The sequence below is a fragment of the Dysidea avara genome, chromosome 3 (assembly GCF_963678975.1).
Source record: "Dysidea avara chromosome 3, odDysAvar1.4, whole genome shotgun sequence".
Lineage (NCBI taxonomy): Eukaryota > Metazoa > Porifera > Demospongiae > Dictyoceratida > Dysideidae > Dysidea > Dysidea avara.
This window is the reverse complement of record NC_089274.1, coordinates 16,964,112-16,977,138: the sequence shown is the minus strand read 5'-3', so window position 1 is coordinate 16,977,138 and position 13,027 is coordinate 16,964,112. Positions and strand designations below refer to the sequence as shown.

The window sequence follows — 13,027 nt, the reverse complement described above, 5'->3', positions numbered from 1 at the left end:
GCCATGCGAGACTAGCTATGGTATAGGATGCAAATGACGCATATATTAGCAAATCACGTCATTCGTGCCAATCGACAATCCGGAAGCTGCGCAGTAGAATCCACACAACCTCGGGATAGCCCAACGACGATGCTATACTATGTTCACCAGACCCTTTTCTTTCCCGCCCCCACACAAAAGAAAGAAAAGGGTCTGGCTACGCGAGACTATGTAAATGCAATACTCTGGAAAAATTGGAGTGACACCCCCTGGATTAAACTCAGCCCGGGATTAAAGCATATGGAATATACAATCAGTATACAATCTATGATCAAAGTTGAAAAATTCCCCAACTGGGATGGTTTACGCAGAAACCCCACGAACTAATAAATGCGTCACGTCATTAGACATTACATCGCATGTCTGACGGCTCAGTGCTCGTAAACAGCCATGCAGCCGTATATAATTATGCTGCGCAATCCTATATCTAGTTATTCCAGCTAGCGGAGCTAGGCATTGGGCAACTCGTGAAAACTAGCTCTTTTTTAAAGGCCGAGGGCATCGTCGACATGGCTTCTTCAGAGACGTCGATGTCTTTTAAGGAGCAAATCGTCAAGTTCGCGAGTGGCAATTTTAAGGTACTTAGGCTATACTATAATAAAGTACTTCAGTCTTAGCTATACTATATATCTATACAACTATAAGTTTATTAAATTTCAACTATCATTTCAACAACGTCCGGCCGCTCAGTTAGCTATGTCATGCATGCCGGGCAATGAAAAGGGCACACATGATTCCAATTACTAAGCATTTTGCAATTTTAACATCATCATGTAGTGAGCTAGCTGAAACTATTGTATAAGAAATATTTGATGTAGTGACCTATTTTAGTGGCAGGTGTCAGTCATATATACACTGAACTGTCCCATATACCTGTCAGTGAGTGAGCATATGCTGGCACATTTTATCATAAATTATATTCTGCATTACTTGTCACAATAAAATGATTTTATCATGTGTACTACTATACCAATCAATAGAGCAGTAGTACATCTCAAGTTTCGATGTTTTGAGTGATTCAGTTCCTATTGTGAATTAAATACTGTTTGTTTCATAACCCATTCCCATGCATGCATGGCATAACTGGGATATTGACCATGAAATGCTCTATACTGAATGATTATTGGGTATATACCACATGCAGATGTTAGGATATATGTGCATGTGATATAATACCGCAGCATCTCTATATACTTATATGGGAATCTCATGATGGGAATTATATATTCATTGCATTGTGGATTTTTATGTATTCAGGAGTATAGTCCATGGTAATTCCCCTATAATTGCATCACGATTCATATGAAGACAAGTATAGTAGGAATTTTAAGCTGGATTAAGGATCAAAGAACAAAAAAGCAGGGAAACAAGGGCACAGCTAAAAAGTAGAAACAAGGGAGGTTGCCTATACCTGCAGATATATCAGTGGACGTCTAATCCCTACTCTTGAGCCTATATATAACCATGACTTAATTAGGGATTACATGTCCACTGATATATCTGCAGGTATAGGCAACCTCCCTTGTTTCACAACTTTTTAGCTGTGCCCTTGTTTCCCTGCTTTTTTGTTCTTTGATCCCTAATCCAGCTTAAAATTCCTAATTTTTCCTTCTGCTTGTCTGTTTACTTTTTTTTACAACACAATTATGACTACTGAATCCACATGTACCACATTAAAAGAATGGCACCAGGCATTCCATAAATGATTTTGCGCCTGAACGTGCACCCCAATAATCAATTACACACTGAAAAGTAAGGTGGCCATTACACTTCGTTTGTAGCTATGCTCTGCTTGTTACACGTTACAAACAAAAAACAGTACAAGAAACTTCTCTGCAATGAATCCAGTCACTACGGAAAATGCAGGTGAAAAGTGTGACACAGTCAGAGGGAAGCCATATCATGCTATCGCAAATCGACACCCTGCGTTGTCAGCGAAAAGAACTGGAACACAAAGGAGGATAAAAGTAAGTCCATGATACGTGCGTTGTATGTACACACTGTAGTTGGTGAAAAGACACGTTTCAGAATGAAGCAACCTCAAACAGTGAAAAGAATCAAGCCCGTAGCCCTATCCATTGTCATGTTATGCTTGGCTGAAGGCATCAGTTAGTTAGTCAGTAGAAAATTCAGTTAAATAGGATATTTTTAAAATTCCATAGAAACTTGTTGGAAGGGTTTGGGGTCACTCTGAAGGCATTTTTGGGTTTGGATATGCCTAACCAATACTGCCAAGCTGTTATGAAGGAAATTAGAGGCTGGTTTTAGGGTGATATTTTTGGGCAAGAAAGCCCAAACTGCATGATCCCTAATATACAGTACTACCTTATTCTATTCTTATTCTTATTCTTATCCTCTTTACCAGTTAGGCACTGGAGAGCGTACACCTTACTGTATGATAATATCAAAGTTTGTTCAGTATGCATACATGGTCATAATGATCAAGGCATGCAAACTAACAACATACCAACTCAACATTACAATTCCTATATCATCAGAGATCACACATGGTTCATGCTATACCAGTGGGTAGCTATAACATAAAGAAGAGTTATGATTAATCTGAATGCTGAATGGCAATAACCTCAGTCCTCACAAATATATAGTACATTTTGCTGCATGCCACAATCAAGGTTGCAGTTAGGTATATACACAATTAACATTAATTTTTTCTTTACATGCAAGGTAGCTATAGCCAATTGTGTCATCATGGAAGACTTAATTCACAAATGTGAAAAGCATTAATTTGCATCTCCTATATACATGCCAGGGAGGTCTATGTAAAATTGGCTCCCAGCACAATGCTCAAATTAAGGCTAAAGTCATGCACTCTTTTCCCAGCACAAAACCAACAATAGAGTCAGCACAAAAATAATGCAGCATCAGCAAATACAAAGCATAAAGTCAGTACTTTTATACTATATGGTTTCAGTTAGCTACATCATGTATGTTAAAGTTATATTATAGTTGTCAGTAACGCAGGCATGAGGGCTTTGCCTGATATGTATGCGGCCCTCAGGAATACATATCGGGCACACATATCAGTCAAAGCCTGAATGCCCTGTGTTACAGCTAATAACTCTTATCAGGCTGATAGCCTGTGCAGGGCGATCAATCGACTGCATGGCAATAGCCACCATGCAGTGTTTATTCTATAGGGCTTTTGGGGGGAACTTCCCCCCTTAAATCTAAGACTCATCCCCTAAAACTTGTAAGTGACTTGTTTTTAAAATAGCACACAAAACTATCAAAAGTGCCTTCAGATTTCAATCTCAGAGTGTTTAATATGTAAAATTTTCCCAGGTTAGAAATTCCTTACAATGCATGCTCCCAGGTTTAAATCTCCAAAGGAACATATACAACTATCAAAAAATTCCTACATAAAGTGATGGCTATTCCATATCTGAGAACCTAGTTTACTCAGTTTCATAGTTGTTTTCTATAAATAGCATGTTTAGCTCTCAAAATTGTCCTTAAATTTAAAAAAATTTCTAAGTCAGTTTACTTTAAAATGGCATGTTTACAGCCAGCAAAATACCCCCAGATTTAATTTCAGACCTGATTTTTAAAAATTCCTTGTTTTACTACAGAATCATGATATCATACAATTATGGCCAATACAATGTCTCATACAAATTGTGATTCAACATACACAGTACATTACTAACATTAACAATTCACATGAGGTGCACATGGTTGTCCTAGATATTGCACCATTACCGGGGACAGCTCCAGGGGGGTTTTTGGAAACCGGTCATGTTCAGATCGAGAAGTACTGAAGCAGTCACAGTATTCAGAACAGCAGTGTTGCAAGCTATGTAGCTATAAATAAGGATTTATATGTACTTTATCAGTGATATTAATATATAGTTAGTGGAGGGAAGTTATTCTCAGCAGGCAGCGACCTTTTTTTTTGTCTTCACCAAAAATCTAGTTATGCTCTTCATCAGAAACCAGTCACCAGTTTGGAAATATTCAACTGTTTTACATAGTTGTGAGGTTGTAAGCCAGTTATCAACCATAGATGTTCACCTGGTCACCTCCCAAATTCTTGGTTCACTCCCAAAGGAGAAATCCTAAAATAAACACTGAGCCACCAGAAGCAGAGAATTTTGGTTACGCGAGTTTATTATTATTATTAACTCTTGTTATTATCATTGGTATTACTATTATTCATATTATGACAAATTAAATAAAACACATTAAAGCATACACACAATGAAACAACAGTAAATATGACAATTAAGCAAAAAGGAATATATCTGTCACAACTGTCAATAAGATGTCTCATCAATAGCCGCTCCATCTGCTAAACTTAGTGATCTCCATTTTGTTCGTGATCCACGCACACATAATAAGGCTGCTCGAATAATTGCAAATGATAATCGTTCCCTCACATATCCCATCACAACACTATAATTCTTTTCCCATTTAATTGATAGAGAGTCTACAAGCCTGCGCAAAAAATAATCAGCCTCTGAGCCAAATAAACCATCTACAGAAAAGCACAGAGGCGTGAAACTGGCACGACGCGCCAGACAAGCAGCACCATACTTCCTCCTTTTCTCAACTTCAGTAGTACGAAGGACAGCCTGAGGTGAACGAGATTGATATGAAGGAGCATCTGTGTCAACAACCCGAACATCAAACAAAGCATCAACTTGAGACTGCCAAACACCACGAATTCTTACATCAGCAATCAGGGTCTCAGAAGATGGATCATCCATCTTTTCTTCACAAACCACAGGCTCCTTCTGAACCTGTCCCCAAGCCAATGAAGCTAGATCACAAATTGCATCACGCACCTCATTATGTCTCTGACAAACCAAGCCACCTACACGACAATCTAAGGCATGTTCCACACTAAAAAGAGAGCCACAACCATCACAAACTGGTGGTAAATTTAACAACGCCTTTATTGGTATTACTGTTCAGACCTCTAATAGAGTAGCTATAGTGCACAGGTCACAACATACAAATTAAATAGTTGCTAGTTTTTGTTTGAGCTGATCAGTATCATCAGAGTCAATCACATTTTGGGGTAGATCATTCCAGATTTTGATTGCCGAAGGGAAAAGGAGTACATATAAAAGAATCAATCTGTGTCATTGGTTGCATAAATCTCATATTATGACCTCTGGTACTATGTAGAGTGGATATGGGTGTCAGAAATGGATTTACCAGGATATCAACAAGGTGGTTAATTATTTTAAACATCATTATGGCTTTCAGTTCATCTCTGCATTGTTTAAATGTAGGCCAATTAAGGTCTGTAAGCATTTGTGTGACACTAGCATAATGGGAGTAGTTGCTCGTCACAAATCTAGCTGCTAATTGTCGTTGTATGTGTTCTCTCAATCATATATCAATATCCCTCTTAGTATGGGGTGACCAGACAACGGCTGCACACTCTATGATTGGCTAAACCATAGATTATAGACACATAATCTATGGCTTAACCATTGCTTTGTACAACCTGTCTTTAATTGTTGGTGTACAATTGTGGAGGAGGTTACGCTGAAGCGGCGGAAAACTTTTAGTTCTGTTAGCCTTGAAAGTTATTTGTTTTATGTGTCCTGACCAGGATAGATTTTGGCTTATTGTTACACAGCCATTGGCGGCGGAAAGGGGGGGCTTAGCCCCCCTCAGAATGATATCTAGCCGAAATTATCCTTCTTGGAGTGGGGCTGAAAACGGAGATAAAGATCGAGATACTCTAATAGAGCAGTCACTCTAATAAAAGCAGTCACAATATTAGAGCAGTGTGTAGGGAGCTATGTAAAGATTTTATATAGCTTATCAGCTATAAATGCGTAGCTGGTGAGGTGGGCAGCTATTGTCAGCTGACTGTGACCCCCCCCCCCCCCCCCCCCCTTTTTTTTTGGCCTCACCTTACCAAACCAGAGACAATGTAGTGCCTCAGTTCATTCCGCTCCTGGTCAGCCCCCCCCTCATATCAACTAGAGTCCCTCATATCTACTAGAGTCCCTACAAAAGCGGGCAGCTCGATGGATCTGTGGGAGTCGCTGGAGTCCATCTACCAGCTCTTGGACCATTTCTTCGAGTGATTGTTGCTCCCAACTTCACCTTCCTTCTCTCCAGTCAAGACGAAGTTTCCTTTCGGTCAGTTTCCTCAATGACATATATCACCAGCAAACATCTATTACATTTAATAGTCACTGTTCATTTAATTCCATAGCATCTACCAGAAGTCACCATCTTTCACTAGTCCCTCCACAGTCCACCATTAATTCTAGGAGATATTCTTTTTTTGTCAACACAACTTTCTTCTGGAACACTGTGCCATTACATATCCTTGAAGACAGTAATCAAAAGTCTTTCCGGCATCACCTTTATAATTACTTATGTGTCAAGTAACTTCTTAATCACTGTTTTGTGTTTTGTTGTGTACTGTTTAGTTTGTAGTGTACTGTAGGTATATGTATATGTATGTTTGTTTTTTGTAGGCGGACACCTTGTACAGGCTTTGCCTTTTGTGTATGCCTTCCTTTTTGGTAAATTGATAATAATAATAATAATAACTACTTCCTCTGCCACTGGTTACACCCAAGTATTTGGCATGGTTGACTTCCTTGATTGGTTTATTTTGAATATTATACTGAGCTAGTATTGTGTGTTTCTTGTTAGTTATCCTAAGAAATTGCATTTTTGTGAGTTAAACACCATTTTCCATTCATCTTCCCATTTTCCCAGTGGGTCTAAATCCTTCTGCAACTGACTGCAGTCCTGTTCTGTGCAAATGGTGGCATAAAGTAACACATTGTCAACGTATAACTTGATTTTGGATGATATGTTATTTGGTAAATCATTTATAAAACAGAGAAACAAAAGTGGAGCAAGGACAGTACCTTGAGGTACACCAGAGGTAACTGCTGTTAAGTGGCTCTGTTGGCCTTCAACCACCACACACTGAGATCTCTGCAGTACAAAGTCTTTAATCCAGTCAAGTAAATTACCTCGGATACAGTAATGGTGGAGTTTATGGAACAGGTGTTGATGGGACACTTTGTTGAATGCTTTTGAAAAATCTAGTAGTATGACATCAGTTTGATCATTATTATTGAAGCTTTTGGCAAAGTCAGTGATTGTCAATAGTAGCTGAGTTTCATATGAGCAACCTTATCTAAATCCATGTTGTTGATCACACAGAAGGTTATATTTAGCAAAATGGGAGTAAATATGTGAATACACAATGTGTTCTAACAGTTTTGAACAGGTACATGTTAATGAAACAGGTCTATAATTGCTAGGAAGAGAACGATCACCCTTTTTAAAGAGTGGTACTATATTTTCCCTTTTCCAATCTAAAGGTAGCGAAAATTGTTGTAGAAAATGAAGGCTAAGGAGGGAGAAATAATTTCTCTAGTTTCTTTCAGTAGACAGGCTGGTATTCCATCAAGTCCACAAGCTTTATGGATATTCAAAGATTGCAGCAGCTCAGAAATGCCATTAGTGTCAACTATGATAGGGTTGATGTCCAGTGCAGATCGTATATGTTACTCTGGAGGAGTCTCTGTTGTAACTGGAGTAAATACTGATGTAAAGTACTCATTGAGTGTTTGTGCTTTAACTAAGCTATCATTAATTACAACATCATTAACCTTTAATGCACAGTGGTCTTTCTTTTGACTCTTGGTGTAAGTTCAAAGCTTTTTTGACACAGAACCATTTGAATCAACTAGCCCTTCAATATATTACTGAATCCTTGGTGGAGGGGTTTACCTCTCCTTTGGGACTTTACTTGCTCTGATACCCTTGCTCCTTTGAATGTATCTACCTCTTCTGGTGGTGTCAGTTGGCTGGCAAACTCTGCTGAAATTGCAAAGCTGAGGGAATATTCCACCCTGATTTCTTCCTTTAACTTCTCTCCCCTTTGTGTCGAGACCCTGGGAGCTTGGGATTCTTGTGCACATTTGTTGGTGCGGCAGATAGGTTCCCGGGTCATGGAGCAGACTGGAGACAATAGAGCTAGACAACTTTTAATCCAGAAGATTTCCATTGATGTACAACGCAGTAATGCTGCTTCAGTGACAGCGACCATTCCATCATTGCAGGATTGGGCAGAGTTTGCTTCTCTGCCCACAAATTGGTAGATGGCATGGATTGCAAATGATGACCTACCAATTTAGTGTTTAACCACCTGGTTATTAATGATTGTAATGGTCTGATGTGATCCAATAAAGTAAAAAAATAAAAATTAATCGATCCCACAATTGATTTCTATTATAATCACTGCCCAGTTGTAGCCTGGGCTACATTCCGGGCTACGTACGAAATGTAGCCCAGGCAGTTCCTTTGATCTGAGGTGTGAAAGTGATACATATAATTATATGTAAATATCATTGCTATGTAGACCTATTGACATATAATTTTGCTAAATAACAAACGTTTGACGAGTTACTGTTTTTTTTTTTTGAATGATACAAAGTATAAAATTGTATATACAACACACAAATACAGTAAACAAAACTTAAAGTTCAAACAGTAAATCAGTACATTAAACGTGACTCCACCCTAACCAGATCCATTGGAGGTGGAGTTCTGTCAAAGTTACCAGATGATGACCGGGCACCACGGATGCAGGCAATAGCAGAGTGCAGTAAAGAAAAGGAAAGAGTTACCATTATGGTATGTCATAGCCAAAGCTTCGTACTTCGTAATGCACTTTACCGAATTAAATTTCATGCAGTATTTAATTAAATACGCAAAATCAAAGTTGGAGAAACAAAATTCCCCATTGGAAGCTCATACAAAAATAATCATATGCAGAATTCTACGAGAGTTTACAGCACCACTTATAGTCAAAAGTTGTCGAGTTTTCCGAGAGTTTCTGTGGCCGGTGAAGCTGAAAGAAGTGACCCTGGGCAAAGTAGATACGCTGATTTCAAATTTACCATCTGTTTTTTGGTGAAAAGACGTTTTCTGGTGGTTCACGATGAAAATACTTGTTTGTAAAAAAGTATACCACCACCATCTAGGGCTGTTCAGAATCCTGTGTAACAACCACCCTGGAATTCAAGGCATCCATCCAATTGTAGTTCAAAAGTGAGCAGTGTGTTGTGTTGTGCGGAATTGCTTTATAGCGTGCAAAGTCATGGATAACTTCTGAGAAAACACTGTTTGGCATGTATACAAACCTTGTAAGGCTTTACAACCACCTGTTGAGATATACTGATGTACCTACTCCTGTTATTGTCTATTTATTGTGGTTGCAATGACTGCATTTTTGGTTAGAGACAGTTTATTATTGCTCTTGATTACGTAGTGATCTCATTATAATTATATAATAATTACCATCCTCCATACTTTTATGTGGCAAATAAAGGAAAGTGATATCCAAAAAATGCAGTCTTACAACATTACTGATTATATATGTTGCAATATGATCATCAAGTAGTTGTTAGCTGTGACCTGTGATGCCACAGTTCACTTTGTTATGCAATATCACTTGTTAATTATCTCTGAATACATGTGGCATAAGTGTGTATTATTAATTCTGCACAGAACATGCAGTATTCTTAGTGAAATCGCACATAATACGTTTGGTCATTCTACTCATTCTGAGGTTTTACCTAGCTCATACATTTTACTACACTAATTATATAAGTGGTTCTGTGGTGAAAATTTCATGTCATTAGGAGGTTCATATTCAACTTTATGACACTTATGATATTGTGCTTGGTGCCATATAATGTACAGGAAATTCCTGAAAATGCCGTATTCAAACATCATTGATCTATCAACTTCTTTTAGGACCATCAATTGAGGTTGGGTTTGCACTAAAATTATTCTACAAAGATAGCACAATATTTGCCATATCAAAGAATTTAAGGAATGCATATATTCTAATTTGATTGGAAATCCCTAATTACATGCTACTTATGCTATAATACTTGTGAAGATCTGATATGGTTTCAGATGTGTAGCCTATAGACCTGTATACTGCTCATTATATTAATCTTTCTAACTAAGTATGTACTAATTTCTGTTACAGAACTTTGCGTGGACGAGATCAAAGGAAAAAGTGTACTTTAAATTTCATAAAGTACACTCTCAGCCGGCCAACAGTGCTTCATGACCACAAAGAGTGCTTTATTGAACGAATAAAGCACTCTTTGTGGGCAATAAAGCACAGTTGCCCACGTGCCTTAGTGCAGGCTAATAGCCTGCGGGGGCTCGCGCCAGTATGACTAATCACCCACGCCGGTGAAGGCTGATAGCCTCGCCGCGCTGAGTGATCAATCACCCCAGCCAATACGAGTTTACCACTGGATTACTTTTATAGACTTACCTAAATGCTTCGATGATGGGTGGGAGAAGGTAACGTTGCTGTTACGTTTGTTAATGTAAACGGACAAGTCCCAGAGATATCATGGAATTATTTCGCTGTGACTCACAATAGAATTTTTTTTTTTTGTTGTATATTTTAAATTTTATTCCGGCCCTAATGGCACTCCCATCCTCCCCAATCTCTAGCTAGAAGTTAAACCTACTTTAATTTATAAATGACAAAAAGCAGAAAAAAGAAAAAGCAGCTAAACCTACAGAGCCTACACAGACCTACAAAAGCACCGCATGGACCGCCAGCATACACACAGCAAAACCCCCGGACAGGGACCTTAAAAAGAAAGCCCTGCAGACTACTGACCAAACTGCAGGGAGTGGGAGCATGAAACAGAGTTCAACTCCCACAAAGGACTGCCAGGCAACAGGCTAAATAGATGTAAAAATGTCCGGGCATTGTGGCACCACAGACAAACAGAGAGTTGCTCTAGCAGATGGCGGTATGCTAGGCCACGAGAAATGCCACTCCTGGTGGTTGTCCTCAAAGCAATATCCTGCAAGACAGGACGACTAGCAGCAGACCACAAACCCAAGGACTCAACCAACAGGGGGACAAAGACACCTCCAGCAGCCTGTACAAGCTCATCATGGTGAGCATCCTTGTCTTCTTCTCCCTTAGCAGCAGCCACACCTGCTGAAACTGCAGACCGACCCAACAGAGATTCTTGTAATGGACAACGCACAGTAACATCGAAGTACGCAGGCTTCCCATGCACAAAGTCAGGGTGAAAAACATCACCCGGGCGATCCAATCGGGAACCAGCACACCGTTGCTCTTTACGGCAACCAGTGTTGTTCTGAAGTAAAGCATGATATATCACATCACATAAAGCATCGTGCCTACGTATACGCATGGGTCCATGTCCACAGCCCAGCAGATGATCACCAAATTGATCAACAACACTACCACATGGGCAGCAAACTGGAGAAGTGGCAGAAAAGAGAGGGACACCAAGCCAGTATCGAAGAGAACATACAAACTCCTGTGAGGACATGGATAGGACTAAAGAATCACAAGGAATGGCCCGAAGCCATGAACTGGTACAGGGGTCACAATGGCGGATCCAGGATAGGGCATTTGGAGCAAATGCCCCCCCTTCAAGAAATTGCATACAAGATTGATAGAGCAGTCAATTACTCTAATAAAGCAGTCACAATGTTCATGAGGCAGTGCAGCTTACTTATGAAGCTATAAATAGGATTTTATTTTACATAACATACGTGATATAAGACCTTTTTTTTTTGCTCTTCAACTTTTTTTTAGCAAGGTGCCCCCCCTCTTTCCAGACTCTGGATCCGCCCCTGGGTCAGCAGAAATTGAATGAATTCTGGCTTGGTCCCGAATGGTAAGAGAATTAAGCAAAAGGGTCACAATAGAATCGATTGTGGGTTGCAAGCAAAACCTGCCAAAATACGCGATGAACGTCTACCATGCCAAACTATGGTGAAATACGTGTGAGTTACTTTGTTAAACTAGTTCGTGTGCGTTCAGGCTGCTAAAAGTTCGTGCAACGCGTGTTAATTACGAGTCCTAGTGTATGGTGAAGCTACACAGCTAGAAAGTTCCATAAATCATTTAAAGTATAGCCTTACTCGTGCTATATGAAAAATAAAGTACTAGGCGCGCGGCCGAGATGCTAATAAAGCACGAGGCTTCGCGCGGCCGAGATGCTAATAAAGCACAAGGCTTCGCCTCGTGCTTTATTAGCATCTCGGCCGTGCGCCGCGTACTTTATTTTTCATATAGCACTCGCGGCTATGCTTTAACATATACATAAAAGATTTAATTAATTGCACCTACGCCCAGTATATAAATGCAGTCATGTCTGCGTGCATACATGGCTGCTTATGGAATTTAATTTTTGTATCTATTTATGACTTTGCACATGCAGATAATTGATGAAGAAGACAGCTATGATGAAGTAGATGGTAAGGTGGATGAAAAATTTGCCCAAGAAAGAGTTGATAGTGAATGGTATGGACCACAAGAAGAAGGAAGGCTGAGGATGGACACCAGTAAAGCTTTTGACGCCCTAGCAAAGAAAGCAGATTGTTCACCTGAAGATTTGAAAAGGAATGGGCTGTACAAGTTAATACATGGAAATGATTTTTATATTGGCAAGGCGGAAGAGCAGTCTATTGGAAAACGACTGATGCAGCATTTAAATAAAGCAATGAGTGATAGGAAGTTAACTGGGAATGTCGATGAAGAGCTAAGGGCTGATCCTGATGCAGATAATTGGAAGCTGGTGATACTTCCTATACAAGGCAACATTTCTGCTGCTGAAGCATTCAACATTGCTAAACAACAACCAACTCTGAATGTTCAGCAACCAAGGTTCAACTAAGACTTTAACTTTAGGACTTAAATCTCTATTATAGCTTATGTTTATAAGGTGAATTAAATTGGTTGTATGATTTCTTGTAAGAATTGTTAATCCACGTATTGATGGCTTTACACTCCACAACCATGCAGCTCAGTGGAAACTGCACCATTCCAAACTGATAAACAGTTGAATGGTAATAGTTTTATAATGATACTGTTTTAATAGAGCACATGACCACTCTATTAATTTACTCCAATCTCTAAAAGTAGGGGAGTAATAGCACTCATATAGTTTTC

General features: G+C 39.3%; 1 protein-coding gene across 1 annotated transcript; it reads left to right on the top strand.

Moving 5' to 3' along the window:
* The first annotated feature begins 453 nt into the window (after positions 1 to 453).
* On the top strand, positions 454 to 12,835 carry LOC136251787 (uncharacterized). The gene is made up of 2 exons (XM_066044197.1): positions 454 to 617; positions 12,297 to 12,835. The coding sequence occupies exons 1-2, from the start codon at positions 549 to 551 to the stop codon at positions 12,750 to 12,752; spliced, it is 525 nt and encodes a 174-aa protein (XP_065900269.1). The 5' UTR covers positions 454 to 548; the 3' UTR covers positions 12,753 to 12,835.
* The last annotated feature ends 192 nt before the right edge of the window (positions 12,836 to 13,027 follow it).